At 43.4% G+C, this 27,978-nt stretch overlaps 2 protein-coding genes across 6 annotated transcripts in view; both read right to left on the bottom strand.

Moving 5' to 3' along the window:
- Positions 1-22,018, bottom strand: part of SEC31B (SEC31 homolog B, COPII coat complex component) — a 35,881-nt gene extending 13,863 nt beyond the window's left edge. For 2 of the 5 annotated variants that reach the window (XM_027878090.1, XM_027878094.1), the window contains exons 1-17: positions 21,922-22,018; positions 17,369-17,457; positions 15,200-15,323; positions 14,233-14,428; positions 13,345-13,440; positions 12,065-12,205; positions 11,429-11,571; positions 11,077-11,176; positions 8,946-9,107; positions 6,618-6,770; positions 5,700-5,930; positions 4,366-4,440; positions 3,708-3,791; positions 2,685-2,793; positions 2,110-2,288; positions 1,334-1,460; positions 72-217 (exon numbers count right to left, since the gene is read on the bottom strand). In XM_027878090.1, the coding sequence (XP_027733891.1) occupies positions 72-217; positions 1,334-1,460; positions 2,110-2,288; positions 2,685-2,793; positions 3,708-3,791; positions 4,366-4,440; positions 5,700-5,930; positions 6,618-6,770; positions 8,946-9,107; positions 11,077-11,176; positions 11,429-11,571; positions 12,065-12,205; positions 13,345-13,440; positions 14,233-14,428; positions 15,200-15,323; positions 17,369-17,447 (2,145 nt within the window). In that variant the 5' untranslated portion in view covers positions 17,448-17,457; positions 21,922-22,018. Of the gene's footprint in view, positions 1-71; positions 218-1,333; positions 1,461-2,109; positions 2,289-2,684; positions 2,794-3,707; positions 3,792-4,365; positions 4,441-5,699; positions 5,931-6,617; positions 6,771-8,945; positions 9,108-11,076; positions 11,177-11,428; positions 11,572-12,064; positions 12,206-13,344; positions 13,441-14,232; positions 14,429-15,199; positions 15,324-17,368; positions 17,458-17,768; positions 17,922-19,250; positions 19,507-20,799; positions 20,931-21,921 lie in introns of those variants that run through there. The other 3 variants (XM_027878092.1, XM_027878091.1, XM_027878093.1) reach the window with 3 other exon arrangements.
- Positions 22,019-23,903: 1,885 nt separating this feature from the next.
- NDUFB8 (NADH:ubiquinone oxidoreductase subunit B8) lies at positions 23,904-27,651 on the bottom strand. Its single transcript, XM_027878089.1, has 5 exons — positions 27,540-27,651; positions 27,243-27,369; positions 26,604-26,703; positions 24,833-24,988; positions 23,904-24,128 (listed from the first exon to the last, which is right to left on the bottom strand). The coding sequence occupies exons 1-5, from the start codon at positions 27,634-27,636 to the stop codon at positions 24,036-24,038; spliced, it is 573 nt and encodes a 190-aa protein (XP_027733890.1). The 5' UTR covers positions 27,637-27,651; the 3' UTR covers positions 23,904-24,035.
- Positions 27,652-27,978: the final 327 nt, after the last annotated feature.

Below are 27,978 nucleotides of genomic sequence, written 5' to 3'. Positions count from 1 at the left end.
GATAATGCAAACTGTTCAGGGCTACCAGAATGGCCTGAAGAGGAGTCAAATCAACATTACAGCATCTGTACCTGGAGGGCAAGTGGTGATGAAGTCTCATGGTTTTTTACCCAGCATTCCACCAACCTCTCCACATTGCCTGAGGAGATATAGCAGAGGCAGGCATCATTGGACAGGGCTCCATCTCCCTCCAACTCTAGGCGGGCACCCAGCATGTCTAGAATGGAAGAAATGCAGCCAGCATTTAACACACTCCTTTTTTGAAGAGCTCATTAAACCCAGTGCTTATGTCTCAGCAGTCTTACTTTGGCTTGGCATGAAAAGCTGTTGACAGCTTTGGATCTGCACCTAATTAGAATCATAGAATCATTTAAGTTGGAAAAGATCTTTAAGATCAAGTCTAACTATAAACCTTTCACTGCCAAGTCGCACTAAACCATGTCCCTAAGCGCCACATCTATATGTTTTTTAAATAACTTCAGGGATGGTAGCTCCACTGCTTCCATGGGCAGCCTGTTCCAATGCTTGATAACTCTTTGAGTGTAGAAGATTTTCCTAATAACCAATTTAAACCTTCCCCGGTGCAACTTGAGACTAGTTTCTTCTTGTCCTGTCACTTGCTACTTGAGAGAAGTACCACCTCCTTTCAAGCAGTTGTAGAGAGCAGTATCCCCTGAGCCTCCTTTTCTCCAGGCTAAACAATCCCAGCTCCCCCAGCTGCTCCTCATAAGACTCATGCTCCAGACCCTTCAACAGCTCCATTGCATAATTATTGGACAACACAGAGAAATGGGCATTGTGAAGAAATCTCAAAGCCAATTTGGTTGAAAAAAAAAAAGTACTTTTTATACATCTGCCAATTTTTATATGTCTGCCCAGATGATTAATTCAGTGAAAAAAATCCAACACTTATTTTTGTTTTGTTTGTTTTTTCAAAAGAGGTGTGGGAATCTCTAGGCAATAGTAGGGTGCTCAAAGGGTAAACCTGTTTTAGATGAGTGAAGCCACCTACCTTCTACTGTCAAGGAAATACCTTTCTCCACAGAATAAAAGAATAAATATCACCCTATTCATGTCTCAGCCTGTCCTGGTTTTTTCCATGCTACTCCTAGGGGTGACAGGAAATATCTGCATACATAACTTTACACTATGATTCTCAGCTGCAGTGTGCATTTATCATTCTCCTAACTCAACAGTCCACGGTTATTAAATAAGTTCCAGACAGCTGTAAATGAGTTGAGCTTTACTTCCTCAACTCTACCCACTTCTTTCTGTAAGCAGTCCGGAGGTGCCCTGCCAAAGGACATTGTATCAAACATAGTACACTGCATACCACAGAGCTGGGTATAGTCCTCATGCTTTGAGTACGTTAACAAGATGGCCAGTGCCTCCTTCCAGCTCTGCAGATCACATGTGCAAACAATATCTTGCCAGTTCTGCTGCACAATGGAGGAAAGCAGCTGTAAGGGAAGCAGAAGGCCTGTCAATCACTGAAGGCAAAGATAAGCTGACAGCCTAAGCAAGGGCACCCACAGCGACAGCTCACTTTCAAACACGCTTCCCGCTATGCAGCAACTACCTCACTGTACAATAATCTCAGCATCCCTACATTAACAGCAATTGGAACCTGATGCCTCTCAGGAACGCAAAAAAGCCCAACAAAGCACTTAAGAGAATATGGAAACAGCCACATTAGACAGGACTAAAGATCTAACACCAATCTTGTTTCAGAGCAGCTGGTATCAATGACTGGGAACACAGTGTTATGATATCCCAATCCCTGTTACACTCCCCCTTTGTAAATTAATAAGCTAGGAACTCCCTAGTTGAGCTGTAAAGGGGCAGTATACTCCCCAGGTTACAGGCATGAGGAGCTGAGACAGAAATCATTAGGAAAAAAAAAAGAACAGAGAACACAGATGTTCTATGCAGACAACATAAAACTGTCATAAAACAAGATATTAAAGTAAATGCCATATCAAGAGGAGATGCACAGATTTTGCTGACATTCTACTTCCCGCCAAAGCATTTCCACATATAGTCAGACAAACATTTGCAAGACAGTGCACCCTTTCACCTGCTCAGTGTGCCCACAAAACATTCACTTACCAGGGAGAGATTTGTTTTCTGCTTAGCAAAGTAGCGCCTCTGGGTCTCCTTCAGGAGGTTCTCCCCACCAGCTATAGCTAAGATGATGGCATCAGCAAAGCGCTCTGCTCGCATGCACAGCTCCACTGCACCCTCAAAATTCCCCAACAAAAGGGCTTGGCTGATGAGTCCATCTGTATCTACAGAGGTGAGAAGCAGAGTCAACCTAAAGGGGCATCACCCAGATGCATTGATAATGCTTGTTTTAAAGAGAAGGCAGTAAAAAGCGTATGCAAGCCCAGGTAAAAGAAAATGTAGAAATCCAAATCAGGTTTTGCACTTAAAAAAACCTAACACTGACTTGACTCGAAGTCTTCCATTATCTGGAAGATTCTCCTAAATTTTTAATTAGTCTCTAATCTGGGAAAAGTCTTTCTCTGCTCGATGCTGAGATATGCTGCCTGACACTTGGAGTGGTATTTTAAAAGTATCCATCTGCTGGAGTGGACTAGATTCTTTCTGGTCTCTCTACTTTTCTGATTTTCCCTCCTCTCCCCTCTTCCTAAGAGGGCAGAAACACACTTCATGTAACATACCTTCTGTGACAGGAATCTCCAATGTGCTCATATTCTGTGGGATAAGGTTATCAAAAAAGGATGAAGAGGAGGAAACAGCAGCTACATCATTGCTGGAATTCATCAAAAGCTGTGCAAAGGGTGAAAAGGTTAATTATTCACTGAACACACAGATCCTACCCAAAACAGTTTAGTGGATTATGGAGTGGGACGGGGCTGCTCTCCATTTGGTTGCACATGCTTATATAAATCTGATTTCCACCTGGAAACCCATCATGCTGCCTGTCACTGTTTTATCAACCTTTCACCAGGGCAGCAACAAGAGTAGTGCTGCTATTGACAAAGTTTAGGAGATTGGCAGTGCAAGACATGCTGGCCAGCATTCATCAGCTCAACTGTCAGCCCTTGAGTAAGCTGAACAATTCTAGATGGAACAGGGACAAGACCAACAAGAGAAATCTGTAACTAACACGTTGGATCACAGCCATGCCTCGTGCTCTACTGAAATGCAGGACACAATTTGTAACCCTAGAATATCTCAGACAGTGTTTAAGGTTTGTGAAGAAGATTACTAATTTGAACATATAAATTTTTAGAGGAGCAAAATTTACAGAGAACCAGAACTTGGAAGGCATCAGAAGACAGACATACCAAAATTATGTGAAAAGACATTCTAAAGGAGAGAGGTGAAAAGAAATGCAAAAGAAATACCACAGCAGAAGCTTCACAGAGGAAATTCAGAACTGTAGCATGAAGTTAAGCTGGGCTGAGGCTAATTCTATCACTGAAGAAATCAACACTGGTGGAGCAGGCCTTCTTGCAGTCTTAACAGCCAGGAGTCCTTCTTCATCATTCACCCGTTTGTTTTGAAGGCAGAAGGGACCATTATGATAATTTAGTCTAACCCTGTGAGGGTCTGACAGGCCTGTGAACTGCCCTCTGTAATGCTGGCATTGAACCCAACAACTTGTGGTTGGAATTAAACCTTCCTGTTCATTCTGCCCTCCTGTGCTCTCCCAGGCTGGTAAGATGTACAGGACGTACCTGATCTGGTTGTGCAGCGTTCGTATCATCTACCTCAGGAAGGGGCTGTTTATCTGGGATCCCATTACTCAAACATGAGGCAATCTAGAAAAGTAACAGACATGCACACAGTGAAGCCCCTATCAAAGTAAAAACCTGCACAGCAAAGGTACCAAGGGACTGGCAAACCCCAGACACAATTCCCCCAGCTCTTCCACCTGTTTGAAAACTTCTACCTCACCCTGTTCCTGTCTGGCTGCCCATTAGAGGCTATTTATCCTTTTCAGCGCATTATCCTTCAGTGCTAAGCCAGACTGTCTCCACCTGTCACCTTCTTCCTGGCTGAGGAATCCTCTGAGATGCAGACAGCAGAATGCTCAAAGAAGCTCTCACAACTGCACTGTTGTTACGCACTTCCAAGAGCACCAACAACTGCAAGCAAAATAACTGGGCTCAAGACCCCCTTGGTTTGATTCAGTACAGCTACAATTACCCCTTACAAGTGCTCGCATTTGCTTTTTAATGGGATATACTTCAAGTGACTCCCAGCTGAAATTTCACACAATTTGGTCTTTTGTGTGCACTAAGATCACTTGCTCAGTTCCAGTAGGGACCCTGCAATTTTTCTGCAGCAGCTTTAGTCCTGTAAAGGTTTTTCTGTATTGGAAAGACCCTTTACCTTTTTTTGCAGATCCTCTTTACTGTAGCCCAGCAGCTTGAGGAGTTTAGTCCTGGAATCCTGCTCCAAATTCACCTGAGTCCCAAAGAATATTAAAAAGACAAAAAATATGTTACAACTGAGGTACAACTGTATATCGGGATTATGACCGTATACATATCTAGCGTACTTGGTCATTAATACCCTGGATGGTCTAGAATTGCCAAGCTAATCTCTACATAGAGAGAATGGACTAATCTGAGACTGGATGAAACTGAGACTCTTAGCTGGCTTCACAAGAATTAGTTAACTAATTATTACAGAAGCCCTCTGCATGAGGATTTCAGACAGTCCCAAGGATTCCCTTAGGCTGCACACAGTCTAATTGACAGGTGTTATTTGTATGCTTTAAGGCATGATTAACATTCTGCAAGGAGAACATCTGTCTGTCTCAGTTAAGTTCCATGCTGTTCCTACTACACAACTGATCAAACTGTACATGGACAAGATACTTGTAAACAGTCCATTTCAGAAACTGTTCCTGCAGAGGCAGAAACGGTCCTGCAGGACACTTCTGTGCAGAAGCCTGGTTTGTAGTTCAAGATAATCAATCGTAATAGATCTTACGTGTGCTGGAGTGGTTGCTCAGGACCGGCTGGATTATAAAAACTGACTAACATGACAGGTCGATGTATCTCATCCAATGCAACTCAAGACAACTGCAGCCATGGAGACCACTGTCACCACCTAGACTACCCCTGGCCATCCTATTCAAAACTCCCTGTGCAAATAAAATACTATGGAAAAGATACCAATATTTTGCCCTCCACACAATCTGCCTATGAGTGTCTGTAAACCACTGCCAAGACTAAGTGCTGTCTTTTTGGAACAGTAGCCACTCCTTATTACTGAAGTCTTTCATATTACCAAATTGTCAATGAAACCATTGTTCCTATGTAGGGCTAGGCAGTCCTCATGCCACTGTAGCTCTCTCTTGTATTCTGGGGAATCTCACTGCCCCTTTGGACTTTGCCTTGAGAAATAATGATAGAGAAATAATGATAGAACTCCGCAGGTAGCAGGCAGATATAGCTTTGCAGTATGTTGAGGTGAGAAAATCCTGTTTGAGGAAGCCCAAACAAGTCCACTGAAAAAACCATACCCACTGAAAAACATGACAACCTCCAAGACCTTAGCTGCAAAAACTTATCTAAACTTATCTGCAGAAAAGTAACTAGCCTACTCATTCAGTTCTATTTTAGAGAAATATAAAGGGCTAGAGAGGACCATAATTAGCACATTCTCCCCATGACAGTAAAAGAACTGACCTCTGTATTTCACCACAGCCATCCTACCTTCAAGAAGTTCCAAAGGTTCTCATCAAATGGCAGCTTGGCTGTCTGGATCTTGCCCTGGCAGTAATCAAGGAGGTTCCCTGACTGCAAGGCCATCTGTAGTTCTTTGGACCGGAGTAGGAATTCAGTTTCAGTAGTGACTTGACTGATGAACACCTGATGTTGGTAAGTCTGCTGCATTTGCTGTCCAGGAGCTTTGGTAAGACCAAAGGTAATCAGTTTTCCTCCAAACTAAGAAAGACAAAGGGAGACACAACAAACATTTTTATAAACAGAGGTAAAAGCAACTCACTTTGCTCTTCATTTAGCAAGGCATTCTCAAGCTCAGCTGCGAACACAAGGAACTAAAGAGTTTAATATGTATGGATAGCAGGGACATCGAGGGAGTTCACATCACTTGTGCATATTCTATCAGGGCTAGCCAACTGCAAGTGCCACAGAGGCACAGAGGAAAAAGGACCATTTGGAAGTGTTTGTTCTTTTGTGACATGGAGAGGCAGACAGCAATGACAGAAACTATCAGGTGAAGAGCAGGCACTAGACAGACAGAGAACAAGTCAAGCCACAGGCTAAAAGAACAACTCAGCCTTCCAATTTAGGAGCAAAGATGTATGGATAGGAAAAAGACAGAGGAGAATGGGAATGCATGTCAGCCTACAAGGACAGCTTTTATGACTCTTCCTTAGATTTATTAACTCCTATTTATAATCTCCTACTCTTTGCAACAGGACTCTTTTTTGTTGGAAATATATCTTAATGTTGAGTAGAAAATCTTCACTTCATGGGACACCACACTGCACCTTAAATAGACATTACAACAACTAGCAACAGAAAGATAAAGGTTTCTCCAGTGAAAGGAAAGGACTCTGTCACAAGACATTTATTAAATTTTCAGCTAAAGATGCTCCAGTCACTTACTGCGAATGAAACTCCCACAGGTCTGCGAATCCATTTGGGTGGCTTTTTTAATGGTGGAATCAAGGTGGTCTGAGTTACTTGCTCTGGCACCTGCAGAGGAGGAAGGCTCTGTCCTGTGCCAAAGGGATCCAGGTTGTTGAAGGAGGAAGAGATCTAGAATCAGATGGAGATAGGAGCAAGAAAAAATTCAATTTCTCTCTGTATGGACAAAAAATGATTGCTTTGGAATTAGTTACTTTCCTCACTGATGAAGAACAAGGCTAGTACAGCACCTCTTCCTGGAATACTACCAAGCCCGTATGCAAGAGAAATTGAATTTCCAAATAGTTCCAGAAATCATTTCTCAAGAAAGTTTCACCTTGAGAGATTTTCAAGTACTTTTTCCTTGGCAAGATGCAAATTTCCTAACAAACACTGTTTGGCCCAGCACCCAGCTCAAACACAGGAGTTACAAAATTACTTGTTTTATGCAAGACAGTGACAACATATGGTCCAAAGTTATCCGACTTATTTCTTGTTTTGCTCACAAAGGAATTCTGACTCCCTTTCTGTTGCTGGAGTCTTTCAAATCGGTTAGTTTTAAGGAGTGTCTCAAGGTTTTATAGCTTAGAAGAGACTGATGAAATAAACTTTCTTGTCTAGACAAGAGAGTGTGTCAAAAGTTACCCCTGATCCAGATTTCTGATATTGAGGGAGTCAGTAAGCATACATACAATGCTGTTGACAAGCATTTTTCATTTTTAACATTGTTTGCATAGATTTAGCGGTAGATAACCCTAGAGATAACCCTGTTCAAGTTTGACTGGACCATAGAGAATGGCTCCAAAATTCAGCTAACCAGCACACCCGAAAGGAAGTAACATAAGGTTGATCAAGGTAAGGTTGCTGAACAAAAAAATCACAGGCAATGTTTTGTCTTTCTTGAGGGAAAACCAATTCCAAAGAAAGAACATCTTACAGAATCACAGAATATGCTAAGTTAGAAGGGACTCACAAGGATCACTGAGTCCAGCTCCTGGCCCTGCACAGGACCATCCCCAAGAGTCACACCATATGCCTGAGAGTATCATTCAAATGCTTCTTGAACTCTATCAGGCTTGGTGCTGTGACCTCGTCTTTGGGGAGCCTGTTCCAGCACCCAGCCACCTTTTAGGTGAAGAACCTTCTAATATCCAACCTAAATCTCCCCTGACACAACTTCAGGCCCTTCCCTCAGGTTCTGTCACTGGTCACCATAGAGAAGAGATCAGTGCCTGTCCCTCCTCTTCCTCTCACAAGGAAGTTGTAGACTGCAATGAGGTGTATTTCTTGAGGAACAGCTGATATCTAAGAGATCAAACACCCCCAGGGTATCAGTATCATCAACCACCAAGTCTGTAACAGAGTTTCTGTCCTGATACCGTTGAATTCATAAGAGAGAGACCTCTTGGTCACAAACTCCCTGCCACCATAACTGTCATTATCTCCTTCTGCTTGTGTTCTTACTTGTTATTCTATTTATCTAGGAATTATCCTACACTACTGTTCTCCAGTTTTGAACAGTGGAAGTGTAGCGCATGAACATGAAGAATGCACAGAAAGAAAATTCTCCATGGGTTAAATAAATCCTTAATCTCCCACAGCTGCTGCTTGATAAAGTATTTTCTGCCTCTTGCAAATCCTGTGAAACTGAACTCAGTCAGCTGTAAATGACTATATAAATAACACTTAAGCCGGCTCATACGTATTCTCTTAAAACCTGTATTGTAAGGCATTTGTTGGCTGGGGCAGAGGGAGGGAATTAAAAGACTAGACACCAGATTAAAACTAAAATTTTAGACAGCAGTGACATTTAATCTGCTCAGAGTTTGCCCATCTATTCATTGGCTAAATAATGGGTTTCAGTATCAAAAATATTAACATACGCCAAGTTAGAGTCAACAGACTTGAGGAAAATTGCTAATAGTGGCTTTTAAGCTACTTTATGAAATTATCTTCTACACTAATGAAGAATAACATATCCTATTAATTAGTATAAATGTATTTAATTTTAACCTAATGACAAGACAAGCTTGTTAATCTTACATGTATGCTGCTTCATTTTTAGTTTAGTAGTAATAACCATAAGATACATCTGACCTCAAAACTCCACTTGATCTTGGTTCTCTTTACACAATTTGTCAAGGGGCAGTAGCTTCTGATTCCCACACCATACAACCATATGTCCTGGTGCATGAGACAGACTGTATTGCTTAAAAATCCTACTGTTACATATGTGCGCTTGTACCACTGAGCAGTCAGGTGAGAAACTGCCAATCTGTCAAGTGTAACACATTCCTAGGACTTTACCTTGTCAGCCTGTGTCTTCTGCTGAGCTTCCAAGTTCCCACCCATAACAGAATAAATGTTGATCCACCCATCAAATGTGGCAGCAGAGAAGACTGAAGGATTCCTAGGACACCACTGGACATCAAAGCACCACTGACTCCGAATGGGCAACTCATAAACCACCTATCACAGAGAGAGAAAAGACAGAAGCATAACACAAATAATCCCCTGCCTTCCCCAAATTACTTGCCCACAGCAAATGTGTTACACTTTATTTACATATCACCATTGTATACAAATCTTATTTTTACTTCTTGAAGGATGCATTTGCAACCAAGTTATAGCGCATTGAGTCCAAAGAGCAGAAAGCCACAAAAAGCTCCTAAATCCAAAAGCAACAAGTCACTTTTGCCCTACTTTTTAAGTACTACTGTATCAGACTACAACAGCATTATTACATATTATGTTAACCAAGGGAGAGAAACCAGAAAACAACATAGGAAAACCAGAAGTCAAGAGGCAAGAAGGTGTCATGAGCAAGAGCTTATAAGCAGAAAGACTAGGTTGACTAACAAATGTGACAAGGAAAGTAGAGAGCCTACAGAAAAAAAAAGACAGCAGGAAGAGAGGACTGTAATAGCTGCACATTAATTATGAAGGTCATTGCAGCCAACAAGTTTATGGTCCAGCACTCAAAAATGTAAAGTTCAATTCATGGCCCAGCCACAAACTTTCTGCTTGATGGTGGGCAACTCACTAACACAACCTTGACTTTGAACCTCCAGTTTGTAAAACGAAGAGATTTCCTTTATGCTTTATAGAAACAAAACACAGACAATCACAGCTTCATTTTCTGTGGGAACAGGATCTGTGTTTTCTGTTTCCAGGTATAAGCAAAGTAATATAATTTGCTTATATTAAAATCCAGATTGCTAAATTGAAAAACAAACAAACCCCCACAAAATCTAAAACCCAAACATATCCCAAAACCAAAGAAACCAACCCTTTCCCCAAACTTACCAGATCAGCCATTCTGTACAACTGTACTATCCCTACTACTGCAAATCTTCCCAATTTTTTTATCACCTAGAAATTTTGGTACCAAGTCAAAAAGAGCCTCCTAACAATGTATATACACAAAAGTCTAACTTGAATTTGGACTCTGCAAATCTACAGCAGCATGCATAAAGACAAGTCAGCTGCACTAAAACTGTTTGTGTTTTTTCTTCTGATTTTTCTACTAAAAGACAGTGAAAATAATTTTGTAAAAATTAGACATCAGGAATGTTTCAGAGTCTGATTCTCTTCCAACCATTAGAGTTCTGCACAAAGTGAGCATCAAATCCCATGAAACTACAACAGCAACATTTCATGCATTTTAGGAAAACTGACTAACTTTTTTCTATGCTTCCCAGGCAAAAGTGGTCAGCTAAGTGAAACTGTCCCATGAAATGAATCTAGCCTGGGGCTCCCAGATGGACTTTGTTAAGTATCGCTAGAGCACTTTCCCTATGCTATCATCAAGATCAACTGCATGAATTTTGTCCAAAGTTCAAAATTCAGTTTTATCCAGAAATTCAGCATTGAATGAATAAGAGTGCATAAAACATTTTTACACAGTCTTATTTTAGTTCAGTTGATACCTAAATATTCCATGGTAGATGGTAATTCTCAGATATGTGACTAGTTAACCATACATGTGATGCATGAATAAAGTTTACACACATTATTTAACTACATTATTCCCCTCTCAATGACCCTAAAAAATGCTCTTTGTTCTCTTTCAAATTTTCGTCTAAAAAAAAACTTACTACCCTAGGCGAAGGAGGAAGAGGAAACACATGGAAACAGAGAACACTAATGTGTGAGTATAGCAAGACTAATCATAATTAATTGAAATTAAGTTCTAGTTAAAGTTTTCTTCCCTTTATGATCCCTGGACACAGATATATCAGGGAAAATCTCAGCCTGCCTGTTTTTTTTCAGTCTGGATGTGGACAACACTCTCATTTACTCCAGACAGGAAGAGTGCAAAAGACATACCTGAAAAAATTATATTAGTACTCCACAGTAAGGAGGAAGGGACACACACATGGCATAGCACACAACTCCATAAAGCAGACACTGTGTCCTTAGAGCTGTGGTTACGTACCTCCCCCATACTTGGGTTCCAGCACAAGATCCGGTTGTCTTTGGCACTACTCAGCAGCAGTTCGGGGTCAGCCTGGCACCAAGAGACAGACAGAACTCCCCTAAAATAGATCAGAAAGAAATGAGACATATTTCCTATCCAGTCCACTCCACCACCCACTCAGTGAGAGAGCACTGTGCACCAGCACTTAGGCTCAGAAATGCTAGTTCTCACCTCTGCCTTCAACCAGATTCAGCTGTGAAACAAAGCAGGCCCAGCAGAAAATCATAGATCTCCTAAGCCCAGTGTCTCAATGTCTCCTTTTAGAAGATGGAGATCCTTGAGAAAGGCAACACAACGTGCAAGCCCTCACCTCGTGTGCCCTTCCAGCTGGCTCAGAGGAGAGGTAGCAAAACGCAAGTCCCATATTTGGATCACTGGCAAGCGGTCATCCTCAGAGGAAAGGACTAGCTGGGTTGCAACTTCTGGATGCCAGGCCATTCCTGAGCAGTGCATCTAGGGACAAAAATAGCATAGGTTGAAAATTCAGCAAAGCAAGCTGGCAGTAGCACAAATGGCCCAGAGCCACGGCATTCTGTGCTGAAATCGCCTAGAATGCTTGACATAAAGCAAGTCTAGCAATGTCTTGCTCTGGGTACCTTCTATACACAGCGAAAAAAACCCACTACCATACAGAAGTTGAAGTTCAAAGTTGACTTAGGAAGACAGTTGGGATTAAAACACAGGAGGTTCCTAATAAATGAGCTGTGAACACAGAAACTGAACGCTGGAGTGCCTGAATTGTAGGAACAATAAGGAGTCTTTTTCTCCATTTCATTAGAGAAAAAAAACAAAAAATGAGAGGTGCTTTACTGCTACAACTCCAAGAGAACTAGTCCCAACATCTCCTAGAATAAAAACACTTGTTCCCTAGAATCTGTGCCATTGCTTTGTAGTCACATGTGGCATGTTTTAAGCTAGTTAGAATCACAGCCTTTTCTACACTTACTCTGTTGCTGTGGTCACTGACTTTGATGATAGGTTCATTCTTCCGGAGATCCCAAACTACAGCCTTGCCGCTGGGGTGAGCAGAGGATAGGATATGCTGCACCTGCCGATTCCAGGACACCACACTGATGTCTTCGTGAGGCTGCCAAGACAGGAAAGGCCACACATTCATTATTCCCAAGCTGAGGGAACACCAATCACAGCATTCTGTCACTAGCTCAACTAAGGGATTTGGGATTTGATGATTTGATATTCCCAAGCTGAGGGAACACCAATCACAGCATTCTGTCACTAGCTCAACTAAGGGATTTGGGATTTGATGATACATAGATTCCTCTCTTCAGTCGCTGATCAACTCACTGGAAATACCAGCAGCACTGACCAGAAAGACTAGGAAAGTCCTTACTCAGAGAGTACAGTGGACAGCAAAATTCTATGGGGGAATATCACCTGGAAGAGCACCTTTGCATTTTGGGAGCAGGTACTGGATTCTGCATTGGCTAAAAGTATTATAAATCACTCCAGAAAGAACTGCAGCTGAGGGAACACAGATTCTTCCACCCTGACTTCTCAGATAAACTTAAATAGAAAGATGACCTTGTGCAACATTTCAGGAGATGGAAAATGATGAAGTATTCGAGGTAATTGTTGCTATTGTATCTACTACAATGCAGCAGGTAGGCAAGGAAAGAAACATGAGATTTACTAGAGGAAAAACCTGGCCCGCTTTTAAGCAAGTTTACTATGATTTTTCTACTTTCAGGAGTTGATTGCCCTGAACAACATAATCAACATCAGAAGATCAGAAGCTTCTTCCTCTTCAAACTCAGGAAACATTATCTGGGAGCAATAGCCAAGATACATTTAATGGTTCACTGGCTCTGCTAGGAATATGACTTTCATGAGATATGAAAAGCCTCAGCTGAAGCCTGAAATAAATTCATTCCTCAGAGAAGGTCCAATAAACCTTCTTAATCCATCATACATGCCCCAGCTGGATCAAAAGATAAACTGGTCAGTTACTTGATTCAAATCCACAAAGAATTTACCCATCCATGTAAAGTGTATCCTTCCAGAGCTTGGCAGCCTACCTCCCCTCCCTTTACAACACTTTTTCTGCCCCCCAGAATGAAGCCACTCACTTCTCATTCATCTTTCTCCTGACAGACATCAAAGTCATTCACAGACTGACTAGGCTAGGATGTCTCCACACACATCTTTTTGTCTTACCTACTGAGATATAAAACTGCAGGGATATTGCCCAAAGGAAAACTCATTTACCTGTGATTTAGTCCCTGGAGTCATAGGCACACTGAAATTATTCAAGTCCCAGATGAAAATTTCAGAATCATTGGCTCCAGAAGCCAAGAGATTACTCTGTAGAAAAAAAGAGGAAAAGCTCAGCTGAGTTTCCTGATCACAGGGAAAGAAGACCCAGTCCTTAAAAATAAATGGAAGTAAAAATCCTGAGATCTTCCAAAGTCAGATGAGAGCTACATTTCACAGCAACTGGTAAGCAGAAAGATACTAACTGGATTATAAACCAGGCACATCTCTGGCCTCTGTGCCTTCCGCTGTGCCATGGTACAGACCCTTTAAAATTTGTCTATTTTGTGCAGGTGGCTGCTCCTACTCCTGATGACACTCTGCCAGAGGCCCGGAAGCCACTCTCTCAGTCCAGCTGAGCCTTTGCCCTGCATCCTGTCACCAAGGACATTTCTTCTGAGGAGATGCAGGTTTCCACAACTGACTGCAGACAATTTTCAACTTGCCTTTGTGCTACTGGGAGAACAAAGTTCTGTTCACTCCTCGTTTATGCTGGAGTCCCTTGAAGTGTGATCAAAGCCCCACTGAATTAAACACCAACCGAGCAAATAAAATAAAAAAGTTTTAATTTCAAATGGACAACAGTTTACCATGTAACAATATTACAAGACATGTTTTTATAGAGAGGTAAGAGACTTGATCAAAGTCACAGGGTAATTCAGTGGCAAAGCTGTGAACAGAACCCAAATACGAGTCTCCAACTAAGCTTGTGTCACAATTATCATGCCTCTTCAGTTAAAAATTGTTCCTTCACTTTATAAATCTCTGTTCATAAAAGAAAATCATGTTTTCTAATATGAAGGTTAGCTTTCCTTCAGTTACAGGTACCTTGCTGTTACATACCTGAAAAGGGTTGAAGTCAAGAGCTCGAACAGGACCTGAATGTTTCTCTGTCTGCCCAATCACAGGCTCGCCCTTCGAAGTCAAGATGCGGTGCACACTGTACATTGTCAGCACACCATTGTCCCCTCCACCAATGACCACTCCAGAGGACTCTGGAGATCCGTTTCCAAAGTTCCCCCAGATCAGCTTATGAAACCTAAAAAAAGAAGAAAATAAAGCTGGCAATGGCCACAATGTCGGTGGAATTCAAGATACCCTCTGCATTACCAAAAACCACATTGATGGTTTGACCTATCAAACATATCTATCAGTCTGCACCTTAAACAATTCCCTTTTAAGAGGACTTGGGCTCTTGCATGCAAAAAAGAAATAAGCTTCCTTCCAAAGACTTTTAAGGGGAACTTAAAAAGGAAGTGCTTGTGGTTGTTTTGTTTCATTTGTTTTAAACTTTTAGGATCTCATACAGGATTTAGTGGATGAAATCCTCTAGCCTACATTACATAGAAAAATAGATTAGAGGACTATGTGCATTCATTCCCAGAGCTGTTACCTGGAAAACATGTTTACCCCATTTAAAATCTGCTAGTTAGAACAAGGCTGTGTTTTACACTGAGTGCAAATGTCACCCACTGATCAGCCTAAGAAATCATCTTTTCTTAAAAAGCTAGAAGGTAAGTTTTGCTCTGCCTCTAGGCTCTTTAGTGCAAATTGTTAGTCACAGCCAATAATGTCTCTGCTCACTGACTGACTACCATATAAGTAATTTCAGATTTCTCTAATGGTCCAACTGCCCTACTTTTATACCAAATATGATCTGTGTCAACAAAAATGTTCCATTTTTGAAGACAGAGGTCAACTGATTCAAAAGATTACTTTACATGCTAACATTATCTCCTCCTCTCCTTCCTTGTACCAGAAGACCCTTTTCAATTTTACTTGTTGATACATCAGTATGAGCCTCCAGTACCTGTTTGAGGCAGGAAGTGTTCCTTTCTGCTTCATGTCCAGGGAGGGATCCCTGAAGTCAACCTCAAATATTTCCAAGGTGGCATTTGTACTGAAGGATGCATCTAGTTGCTGGGCAGATGTTCCTAGCAGAAGTACAAGGGCAACACAAGTGGGCACTTTTATCAAAAGCACACGATATAAAAAGAACAAGGCACTGAAAACCTATTCTTCATAGTCAACATAACCTTATTCTTGGTGCCTGTGCAAAGAGAGGACATGTCTGAACACCTCAGAAAAAAAAAGAATCGACAATTCTGACAAAGGCCTTGAAAGAAATTAGAAAGAAATTCTTTAAGAAATTCTGGGCACCAAGGGCACTGTTGCACAGATAACTTTCTCTTTTGGGATAGATGTAACTCAAGTACCCTCCTCCAAGCAACCATGGTTTCTGACATGGTTCTTCTTTAAAATACAAATGCAGTCGCATCATGAAATCCAGCTACAATTATGATCCCAAATGCTTTTGTGTACAGCTCCTCAACCATGACCACGTGTCTTAATTAGACCTTCTGAACCCACTCGGTAGGTAAAGTTCTTCAACCCTAACCCACTAAATGTGGCTCAATGACCCAGAGACAGCTAGCAGTCACACAATGACTGACTTCCTTCCTTCTCCTCAGCTTACAGAATAAAAGCTAAAAATTGATTTTACATTGCCTAGTGGGACACTGCCAGGCAAACAGTCCCCCAGTTACCACAGGCATGCCTGTGATATTGCAAGTGCCCAAGGGACTATTAAAACACAGTACAAATTATGAAACTACGTGGTTTCTGATCTAAAGACTGAAGACAAGACCGTTGATTCAAACAAAACTCTGGCCTTGTTATGAAAACACAATATAGACTATCCACCCCAAAAATTATAATGTTGTTTATAAGGCAACGGTTGACATTTTGTCACTTCGACAGTCATCCATGGGAAAAAAAGTCAAAACAACTGTGCAGTGCTGCACAACCCAGGCAGGAAACAGAGCTGACAAGCCGGGCAGACAACTGTGGTGGGGTGATCATGGCTATACAGCAGGTGCCCACCAAAGCTGCTCTATCACTCACCTACTCAGCTGGACAGGGGAGAAGAAATATAATGAAAGGCTCATGAGTGGAAATAAAGACAAATAGAGATCACTTATCAGTTACTATCATGGGCAAAACAGTCTCAACTTAGGAAAATGAGTTTAATTTTAATTACCAATCAAAATCAGAGTAGAATAATGTCATCCTGGTGACTTTAGAATTGTTTCTCTCACATATTCTTAATCATTTCTTTGGCTTCAGTTACGTAGGGCTTTTCCCCCCCACTTCTTAAATATGTTATTCCAGAGGCATTACCACTGCTGCTGATGGGCTCAGCCTTGGACAGCGGTGGGTCCATCTTGGACCCAGCTGGCATTGGCTCCAGTGGACACAGTGGGAGCTTCCAGCAGCTTCGTACAGAAGCCAATCCTGCTACCAAAACCTTACCATACAAAACCAATAAAACCACCCAAGTTGCCAGCTCCACACAGACAATAAACTTGCCTGCTGTCAACTCAGTGAACAGGCTGACTTTCTGCTTCAGGAAATAAAATTATTATAACAATTGTGAATAATTAATAAAAATCAACAAAACATAATGTAAGGTTTTGCAAAAGTACTGAAAATTGAATGTTAACTAAAACAGGCAACTTTAGGGAGAAGAGGTTTCTATTGTTTGATTTTCAAGTCACATGATAATGACTGAAGACAGACAAGTAAAATTGAGCTTACACGAACATTACTTGAATTAACTTTTTTCCCCCCCCACAGACATAGCAAGTATGTAACTTTATTTTGTTTTTCAATAGTAAGCAGGTGTTTGAGTCCGTATAGACTTAATTAGAAACCAGATCCAAAAAGTCATGTATTCAACCTTTAAAGAAATCACTGGCCTTTAAAAATATCAATGTTGAGCATAAAAGTAACTCTACCAGTTACTTTAAAAAGATGCAAAGGCTGTAATGTTTTCAGTATAATGCTTTTAAGTTTTCCAGAGACTATTAAGGTGGAAATTATTGAAAGTTAAAGCCTACATAAAATAAAATTAAATTAAATTCTACATAAAATCTCAGTGATTTATACTTTATTATTCACAAACTGTGAAGAACTTTACCTGTTGCTAGATAAATGGGGTGGTTGTTTGCTGGACTCCACGCCTGCACAGCTGTTCGTTCAATTTCTTTTAGCTTCATTTTCTAGGCTCTGAAAGAAATTTCACACAGCGATTAGAATAGACAGAGTCGACAAGACAATAATCACATTAGAAACAAAATATTCCCCTTATCAAGATACCATGAGAACAAATTGTTCTCAAAGAATGAAGTTACTTCCTACTTCCTGAGGTAGTGAATACAGTTTTACTGTAATGAATTGGGATATTTTAGACTTCATTAAAAAAGACTCCCCGCAATCCCAACTATTTAACCCCAGATTTTCTTTCACATATAGGTCTCTTTCTCATATGTCCCAATTACAGAGAGGGATCTAAAGGGGATCTAAATTAAACAACATACTCAAGTCTTCAGTCCAAGCTGGTTTAAACCAGTTGCAGAAATTTACACAAATGTATTTTGCTCTAGCACTAGTTGCTCTCTCTGAACAAGCAGATGTCAGTATATACATAAGCAAAAAGGGAGCAGAAGGAATTTCAGGGCAGGCTAAATTCCAAGCAGAAAAGTGACGTGGCAACATAAAACAAAGTACAATGCTATCGTGTGCCAATTCAGTTAATGTACTTTGTTCTTGCTCCTATGAAAAGCAAAAGTTAAAAATCACTTGACTTTCTCTTTGAGTCTCTTTGAGCAAATGGTAGAAGGTGAGAAGAAGTAATCCACAAGTAACTACTGGTTTCAATCTCGGCACTGACAATTCTTTTTATTTACTTAGGATAGAACAACTGACACCTGTAAAATGGGAACAAAACTTCCCCATGACGCTGGAGAGGGATTAGTTGGGCAATAATGTAGCAGGGTAATTGAAAGTCAAACATCAACAGCAGGCAGCCAGGAGGCTGTGAAACTGAATATAAATACAAATTACCGTCCTGCACAGGATCCCAGTCTTGCCAAGGAGAAAGCACCCAGCACCTCTCCATGGCTGATGGGGAGAAACAGGCCTTCTAAGCATCATAAATGATGTGTGGACATAGCGTTCACAGACTAGCAGGGCCACTCTCACGAGCAGCTCCTAAACCTTTCAGGCTTGGCTGCATTGCAGCCTTATAGCTTTAGCTAATCAGAACTGTTAACTATGCACTCAGATGGTATCATGATGAATAAAGTGAAACTATCAGCAGGCAGCACAGCAAAACCCTCTGCATCCAGTCAGCTCACTGTAATTAACTTCTGGTTACTTGACACTGTGTAAACCACAATCTGTATCATATGGCTTTCTGTTCAGCTGCAGGGCTACAAGTGTCAGCGCTTCAGAGTTTGGCTTTACTCAGGCCAGAGTACAGGTGTTTATTCACAACCTAGTTCATAAATGTACCTTGCTGTGGGCTTGCTAGCTCACTCTCTGGCCAAAAAAGGAAAAAAAGAAAACAGAAAAACAACTCAGTTTTGAAAGGCCTTCCATCACCTTGTGGCTTATATGAAGCCATGGCCTCCTGAGGTCCACACGAGGGGAAATCTAGTCAGCATTACTTTGTGGGCTTGGACCTCCCAGCTAATAACTCTACACCCTTTTTAGGGTTTCTTCTCCACCACCAGTCAAAAGTTAAGGACATCCTCTCTCTCCCTCTTGCACTTTCAGGATATGCTGTTTGACTAGAATCTATTTAATGTTTTTCAGCATTAGTCTGCAGCAGTATCCCCCAAAGCGCAAACTGCCTACTGCTATTCTTACATTAACCTTATCCCAACTTAGCTAAGGCCCAAAAGAATCTGAACAGAACTCTTGTACAATTAAAGAAGTGCAACTATTTCTTCATGCACCCTAGAAACAGAGGTGGAAAGGTCATGTCCTCATCACCATAACAGATCTCTTAAACTTACTTTCCAGTCTTCCAGTGCACATTTTGTGTGGAACTCCTTAGGGGTCTACCACATTCCCTATGCCAAGATGTTCCAATGCCTACTGATTTGTGCAGGAACACTGTCCAGGTCTCCTTCCTTCATCGGCAGAGGGGAATGAAAATATCCCCAGGAAGTCAGGTGAATCTGCTATAAACGGCCCATTGCACAAGGCTCTACCTGACTCCCCAGATATGGGCAGGCAGGACAGCTGGTAAATTCCTTACCAGTCCCTTTCTTGCCCCTTCCTCCTCCAGTTATAATCCATCAGTTGTGGGAGCTGACTACATCCAGGCCTCACTGTTTCTTGGCTTTTGAGAGGGCAACTTCCCTGTAAACATTAATAGACAATGGCCAAGAGACCTCTTCCCTCTAGGAAACTGGGAAGGAAACAATGAAGAGTGCAACTATCAGAAACTTGGGTGAATGGTAGGAGCTCCCACTCCTTACCTCTTTGCTGGACTGACTGCATGGCTGGCATAATTTGCATTTAAGATGTAAACAAAGAAAAGGTGCCAAAATTGTGCAGAACGGTATGGATCAATTGTTTGGTTTTTCCTGTCAATAGAATGTTTTACATCAGAAAGTCAACCCTACTGTTCTCTTTTCACCAATTAAAGTCAGGACAGAACGTGAAGGTAAAGTGTCTTGGTCACGGTAACCCACCTAGATGCAGGAAAGCAAACAAGACACCATTTAGAGCAGCTCAATGTCAACAAAACAACCGCAGAAGTTCTGGATCACAGGTACACTGTGTCCATGGTCCTGAAGGCAAACCAGCAGTGGTTCTGACAGACTTGAGAAGGCCCACAGAAGATGTGTAAGAAGCCAGAAGATCACAGGATCACACCATCTCTTAAGAACCTCCCATCAGTTCAGTTCCACTGCAGCTGAGGCTCTACAGCGGTGCAGCAACACCTCATCCTAAATGGAGTGGGCTCTGAGTTTGGAAAGGAAAAAAATGCCTGATTTGAGTCTTACTCTTAGAGAACTGATACTCTTAAGAGAACTGATCCTTCTATACACTGTGTACGTCTGTATCCAGGACAGGACTCACGATCCTTAAAGCAGAAAAGAGCCCTTCTTTAGCAAACTCTTGTCGCTGCCAGAGAAAAATTCACCAGTATTGAACGCTTCCACATTAGAATTTTTGGGGAGAGGTTGCCACCTGCTGTCATCTCTCAATATAGCTCTAAGACTTCTGAGAAAGCTCACGTTTTTCTCAGGACGTCTAATTAATTAATCATGACAATTCCTCACACTCCTTCTACAGACATATATCTGATTACAGATCTAATGTATTAAGGAATCTCAGCCCCAAAAGGAGTTGAAGGACAGAAACATCATTTCCCCACAGCCTTCCCAAGCCGTGGCTTTCCTGTACAGTGATTAAAGTGTCTGCAAAGCAAAACCTGACAGATCAGAGCACTCCTCACCAGAGAAACAGAAAGGAACAGTGAAAAGTAAAAGCACATAATCTCAAATCACGATGACCACGCAAACAATGCTGACAGAGATTAAAATTCCTCACCTGTGTTAAACTGAAATACTCATGGCTTTATAGTACATTGTAAAAGACCATGGTTGTTGTTTTATGAGCTAATTGACCCTCAAAGCTGTCATGATAATTATCCCTGGTGTCACTCCAGTGAGGTCTTCTCTCTCTTGCACCACCCAAATACTGTCAATCAGAAATCTCCTCCCACTGATTTTTCCCGATCCTCCTCCTCCTGCCACTGGACACACAACCATTCCTCTCTGAACAGTTCCTGCTGATACTGGACTTCCAGCACTGGACACAAAAGAGCTGATAAGCTGATCTCCCCCACTTAGTTAGAAGTGAAACTTGGGCAGAACAAAAGAGACTTGTCCAAGGTCACCCGGGGGACAAGCAGACACCCTAAGACCTGAAAAAGGCACCTCAGCCATGACACAATCGTTAAGACACAAACTGCACCTATAGTTTCCACATCCCAGTATCAACTTAAAATCTCTGTACTGCCCTTTGCCTTTGTACTACTCTGACACTCCTTTCACAACTCCCCAAAACCCTATGGCCAGGCTGTTCTCGTACGTGCTTATTATAAACCCCGATTACAGGGACACTAATCTCAGCTAATCACTGGTGTGTGCAAGGTGGAGTTGTTGCAGGGCAGGGCTCAGCACATTCCTCCATGACAGCTCCCATGGTATATAAAGAAACTTCTCATGCTCTGCGCGCTTTCAGAAGCTGTTGCCCATGGCACGGCACTGCTCACAGGGCAGTGCGCGCACGTCCCAAGGCAGCCTGTCCGAGCCTTACACCGTGGGACGGTGAAGACGAGCGAAGGTCTAGGAGGAAAGCATTGCCCTCGGGCACACGCTCACACACAGGCTCTGGGCTATGCCAGAGGCCTCCCCGCGGCCCAGGTCACTCAGCGGAGCTCTCCGGCCGCTCGGAAACGGGATGCGGGGCTCCCGGGGCAAGGACGGGGCCACGGGCCCTGGGGACGGAGTTATGACAGCGACAGCGGGGAGGGGCGGGCAGGGCAGCACAGCAGCCCCGGGCTGGGGGGAGCGGGGGCGCGGAAGGGCAGGGCAGGGGCGGTCCCTGGGCCGGGTCGGTGTGTGAGGGCGCGGGGCCGGCGGCGGGGAGGGGGCGGGCGGCCCTTACCGCTTCTGCCGTCCCTCCGCGCCGCTCGCTGCCCAGCCCGGCGTCCGACGGTGGCCGCGGGGAGCCCGCCCGGCCGCGCCTGCGCCGCCCCGCCCCGGAACCCCGCCCCGCCGGCCCCGCCGCAGCGCCCGCCGCTCCGGCCTCGTCCGCCCGGCCCGGACGGGTCACGCCGCTCAAGGCCACCAGAGCTGCAGCCGGGCTCTACTGCCCCTGCAGTCGCCCCCCACAGGACTTTGCCTCAGCTACAAATTTAATCAGTCCTAGGACAGGGTGCATAAGGGAAAGGAATATATTTTTCTAAAAGTGTTTTAATTACCAGGAAAAAAATGCAGAAGGTCCCAGACCTCCTTCCCTCACCTCTCTCCTGGTGTTGAGAAAATCGCCTATGTTACAAACCCCATTTTTGAGGATTTCTGAGCTGTATTATCTGCCCAACCCATTATGCCTTCCCCATGAAGAAAACCATAATGAAGTTACCAGTTACAACAAACTGGAAGTCCCCAATGAGGCGGCAGCAGGCAGCGCTGGTACACTGTGCAATGAACTGGATGGGCCTCCATCTGCCTCACTGCAAGTGCTACACACACCAAGGCTCCTATTACTGCTCTGATCATCTTCATTTCACTTGAAGACTCCTTGCAACTCTCATAACACTATATAAAGTGCTGTCACATAAATGCTGTGGAATGGTAATTCTTGCTCGAGTATCCCTAAGGAGTTTTACCCCATACAACAGATTCCAGTTTTAAGGTGCCCATAGCTCAAAAAAACACTTCAAAAACCCTTCTGGGGTAAAATATCATTGACCATAATTTAAAAGAAAGCATTTCTGTAACTAGAAGAGGTGACAGCTTACAAAAGCCCTGAGAAATGCTGATTGCTCAGCATCTCCAAAGGAGTTACGAACATTTACATGTAAATAAAACTATGTCCTAGCATTCAATCCCATAAATCCCGTGACCATATATCCTTATAGAAACCTCTACACAAAGATCCCTTAGAATTTGGGGTTAAAAAATCTTTACAGATTGAAAAATCATAAATTGCTGTCTTTATATACCTGCTGCTCTGCTGAAAGCAGAGCACAGCATCCAGTTTATAGGAAGCACTCAGAGCAGCCCAAGCCCTCGGCCTTTTTGATCACCCACTGCTACAGTGGGATCTAAGGCATAGCACAGGGGAGTTAAAAGAACATCCACTGTAAATTAGTACTGAAGGTACCATCTTCTCCTCCAGTGACAAGGAGAAAAAAAAAAAACACATGTTAAAGGAAGAGTGGAGCTGAACTAATCTAGGAGCTTAATACAATGGTATCCATACCTTTCCCAAGCAAACTGTCACTGAAGCCATAGGAGGCCCCAGACCAGTGATCTGCAGCAAAACAGGCAGACTTCATGGGACAGATGTAACTCCACCCCAGGTGGATGAACTCAGGCCATAGAGGAGCAAGTTGGACACCTGTGTGTTTGGACCAAAGCCCAGGGGCAGCAGAACACGAGTGGCCAGAGCTGAACTTGCTCATTAACCCCTTCATGCCACTGTTGTCCACACAGCTCTGCTATCAGCTTCAAGCTACTCACTGCAAAGCTCTATGCCTCACCAGTGCTTCCTACTGATTGTACAAACTTCACTTGAGAGGGCACCTAGACCAGGAAGAGATCAAAGTCAAAAGGGCAGACAGTTATTCACACAGTGTAAGACTCCCAAGGACTGGCAGTTGCCATTCTGGTTCTGTCATTTCACTGTATTTGGTGACACTCCAGTTCAAGCAGCACCTGCAGTAAACCACTTGGCAACAGGCAGTATTTCATAAACAGGCAGAGCTGAAAAATGTTTGTGCACAAGGTACTTAAACAAGCAGCAGCCCTAGGACTGCACTTGGAACTTTGCCCCACAGATACTATCCCATTTAGAAAAATGGCAAAACTTCATCAGCTATAATTCAGCCTTCTCAAACCAACAGAAGACAACTAGCACAAGAAGTGTCATTGATGTATTTCACTGCAGTTAGTGGTTGAACATTGCAGAACGAGTGTTAACATACACCACAGTGAACACTAGGGAAGATTCCATCCCTAGCAGAGCCGACAGGACTCATCGCACTTGACCAACTTTCAAATTTCATAGTGTACGACGGCCGGTGGCTCTTTATTGGGGTCTCCTCCTCTCTCCAGATACAGGTCATTGAAGGGATATTGCTTCGGTCCCTACAAAGAGAGATAAAGAATGGCAAATTGACCACATTCACCAAGCAAATTAAGAGGTACAAGGCAAATATCTCATCCCATCCCACCCCCATCCAAATCAAGGCTTGCCATTTACAACTTAAATTTCTATTTCTCAAGTGCTTCAGCCAGAATATCAGAGCATGAGAAAAGTAAATTCAGAAATGGGAGTTCTTTGCATAAACCCATGTCCTTGAGCAGAAACATCAAGGTAGTCTTGCATTTAATCAACAGTTCATCTCACAGCATGAGGGCAATATATTGCAAAAGCTGTTTGTGTATTCAGATGCATTTTTCAAGACTGCATTTTCCAAACGATACAAAACATGAGATATAACTAAAAAAAAAAGGGCAAGAGAAGAGAGCATCTCACTTAAGCAGATGCATACAAGAAAGGAGAATACCTAGACCAAAGAAAGGATACTGTGAGAAGCATAGCTTAAAATTAATTCCCTCTGAACAGGACCTGCTCACTATGAAACAGAATCTGTAAGCTAAGCCAAGCCAGCCAAGAGAACAGCTCAGGTTAGATGAGACTACAGAACATCCCTTGGCCCAGCCCCTGACAGCAGTAGGGTTTTGCATTCACATCCACGAGTCAGCTTCAGAAAAACCACTTCTCTGGGTACTGGCAGTGACAAGAAACACAGCTACTCTTCCTCCTTTTACCCTTGGGTTTCACTCACCACAGGCCTGTAAGATGGATAGATCTCTCCAATACCAAACAAGATCAGCATGGTACTCAAAAAGATAAGGAAGTGTTTGCGCATGGTATGCCAGGGAACTACTGTGGGGGATGTATCAACCCGGCTCCGAATGTACATGTCGAAGTCCCAGTGCATCTGAAAAACAAAGGAGAACCATTGCGCATTTACCAACAGTGGCCAAGCTGCTTTTCTTAAGGGAAGCAGTTCATTACAGCATTCACAAAACTGCCAGAAGCTGCTTCTTCTCTACCTTGAAAGTGGAGATAAAACCACAAAGGAGGTAAGTGATTTACCTACAGTCACAACAAATTGTTGCTTACAGCAAAACTCAAAAGACTACAAATTTCATCCCATGCTTATACCAGGCAACGTGCTTAATTACAGGATAGCAGCAGCTTTTATTTCCATAAGTAATCATTCCACCTCAGCTTTGCTCCCCAGCACCACTGGAAAAACATGGCATAAATCAAAACCCTCATTTATAGAAGCCCAGTCACATATCCAAACAGAAGCAGCAGTATTATTTCAAACAAAGAAGCAACTACCTGACCCTTGGAAGGAAGCTGGTTCCTCCAAATAGGTAGAGCACCTGCAGCTGTTACTCCAGGAAAATTGGTAACAAGCTAGGCTGTTAACAAGCTAATGCCCTTCCTGATGGAAGCAGAAGGACATTTAAGCTTCTGCCTTCAAGTATACCTAGGAAAGTGCCAAGCATGTTCTGCCTATAGTCTCCTTTCATATTAATGAAAGCAGAGAACATATTAATTTGCAGCTCAAGTACTGCCTCCCAATTCCCAGCCTTAGCTCCCACACAGCCGTTTGCTACCAAACCCAGAGAGCCAGACTGAGCAGAAATCAAAGTTGCCTAAACAGAGGCATCTGCTCACAGCTGGAATGCACCAGTGTATTTCTGTTGGCTCCCCACTGCTAATCTCATGTGCAAGGGCTTGTATACAAGCCTTCCTATAGCAAGCGCTACAACAACACAGAATCAACACAGGTTTTTTTTCCCATATGCTTTTACAGTCTTTACAACATGCACTTTGCCACGGTACTCGTGTTGAAATGCTCTGGCATGTTCTTACAATGATACATTATGAACATGTACTTACATAAACTCTGCTTTTAATAAAGAGATCTCAAGTCAATTACCAAGCTCAGTAATCCCAGTCAGGTTGCAGTCATTCACAAAAAGAACATGCACTAAGAGAAGAATTACTCCTTAGAAGGAATTTGAGGAACTTAGATTCTGAATGTTAAGATAAGTGCTTTATTCATATTTGTCTTAAGGACATCTTGCAAACTTTCTTTAGAGAGAACATTCTTATTTGTATTCTACCTCAAAACATCCCTGGAGTAATAAAGCAGCAATACAGCTACTTCCACTTTACTAAAAGGACTTCATTCAAATGACAGATTCTTTGCTAAAGAATTCTGAACCAGGCTCTTGTACTGAGTCAGATCAGGCAAATAAAATGGATGAGACTTTCTTATTTCTACAGCAAAAGTTAAGTTTGTAAAGTCTCCCTCCTCATAAGCTGTTAAGTGTCCTCAGCACTTTCAAATAATTTACCCTGATGGCCACAGCCTAAGCTTCTCTCGAACTGACTTGTCCCTGCCTGCACAGGCAACACACACCTGCACTGGTGATACAATTACACGAAAAGTTCAACTGAAAACACTAACAACATGTGCATGTATTAACAGCTGCATTAGTGAGCGACTTGAGACGTGCTACTAGCGTTCCTACCGGTTCTCCCCAGTTATGCCTCATGTCTGGCTGGTCCCACTGGTACCAGGGGTCTCTCTCATGATGAGACTTATTAGGGAGCATGGGATAGTCACCATACCTGTGAGAAACAAACAAAACAGCAAACAAACAAGAAATCTGTACTAATTTGGATACATTTTGTAGGAAACACTATAGGATAGGTCTGTGGAAATGGAGTAATTAAATGTTAGTTTGTTTTTATAGCTTTTATGTATAAACATTTTTAAAACACATTAAAGCAACTAGCACAACAATCATCACTTTGATAGCAGTCACTGGAATAAATGGCATTCCTCAAAGTGGCCTTTTTGGGCTATACTAGGTGAAATGCAAGCTTGACTGAAATATGGAATGCTAGTTGTCTTGGCACATGTCAAAGTATTCCTAACATTTAAGCATCTGACATCTTTATTCTAGAGATGGCTTAGCTTTGCACTACAATGACACATATGAGCTCTCGTATTTTATTCACACAGGCCTCCAACTCAGTCCACTTGTTCCCATTTTAAAATACTGATGTGTCTTCAAAGCTCTAAGCTCACAGCACGGTCAGGCATTCACCAGGGACTACCAGCCTGCAGCACCTCCGCGCAAAGCCGGGAGGGCCACCCCGCTCACCCGAAGCCGTCGTCGGGGTAGGGCTGATAGTCCTCCACCCGCATGTTGTACTTCTTCGCGGCGGCTGCCCGCTCCTCCGGGGTGCGCGGGTACGGTCCGGGTAGCATGTCCTTGGACATCTCCGAGGCTGCGGGAGAGGAACGCGGCAGGGTGGGCGCGGGCCCCGCCGGCGGCCGCCGCCAGCCCGGGGAGGTCGCACCGCCCTCCTGCCCCGGCCCCGCAAACATCAGCCCTGCCACTCCAGAGGCACCCGCCCCGCCGCCGGCCGAGGCCCCTCGCTCCCGCCTTCCCGCTCACCCGCCCGCGCCCCCGGCGGCGCCGCCACAGCAGCCCGGGCCGCCCTGAGCGCCGGGGCCGCCCGGGCACAGAGGACACCGCGCAGCGCGCCCGCCATCACCGCCCCAGCGCGCAGGCGCGGCCGCTGCGCCTGAGGGACAGAGGGGCGGGGGGAGGCAGCGGGGGCGGGGCCAATATGGAGGGGCGGGGCAACCAAGGGCGGGGGCATCGGGGGATGGGCGGGGCAATCAAGGGCGGGGCCATCGGGGATGGGCGGGGCTGGCTTGTGGGCGTGGCCGCCCCGCCCAGCCCCGCCTTGGCCGCGGCTCCCAAGCCCCGTCAGGGGCGTTAATTAATCAGCCGCTGTTATTATGATATTGACACAAGCGCTAATGGACGGAAAGGGCATTGGTGCGATATTTCCCCTTGCCTGCCGTCGTCTGAAGCGGAGTAATGGGGA

This window comes from Empidonax traillii, unplaced genomic scaffold (assembly GCF_003031625.1).
Source record: "Empidonax traillii isolate 1590-97213 ecotype Southwest subspecies unplaced genomic scaffold, ASM303162v1 scaffold38:size1800464, whole genome shotgun sequence".
Classification (NCBI taxonomy): domain Eukaryota; kingdom Metazoa; phylum Chordata; class Aves; order Passeriformes; family Tyrannidae; genus Empidonax; species Empidonax traillii.
The sequence above is the reverse complement of the archived record's forward strand: the minus strand, read 5'-3'. Positions and strand labels throughout refer to the sequence as shown.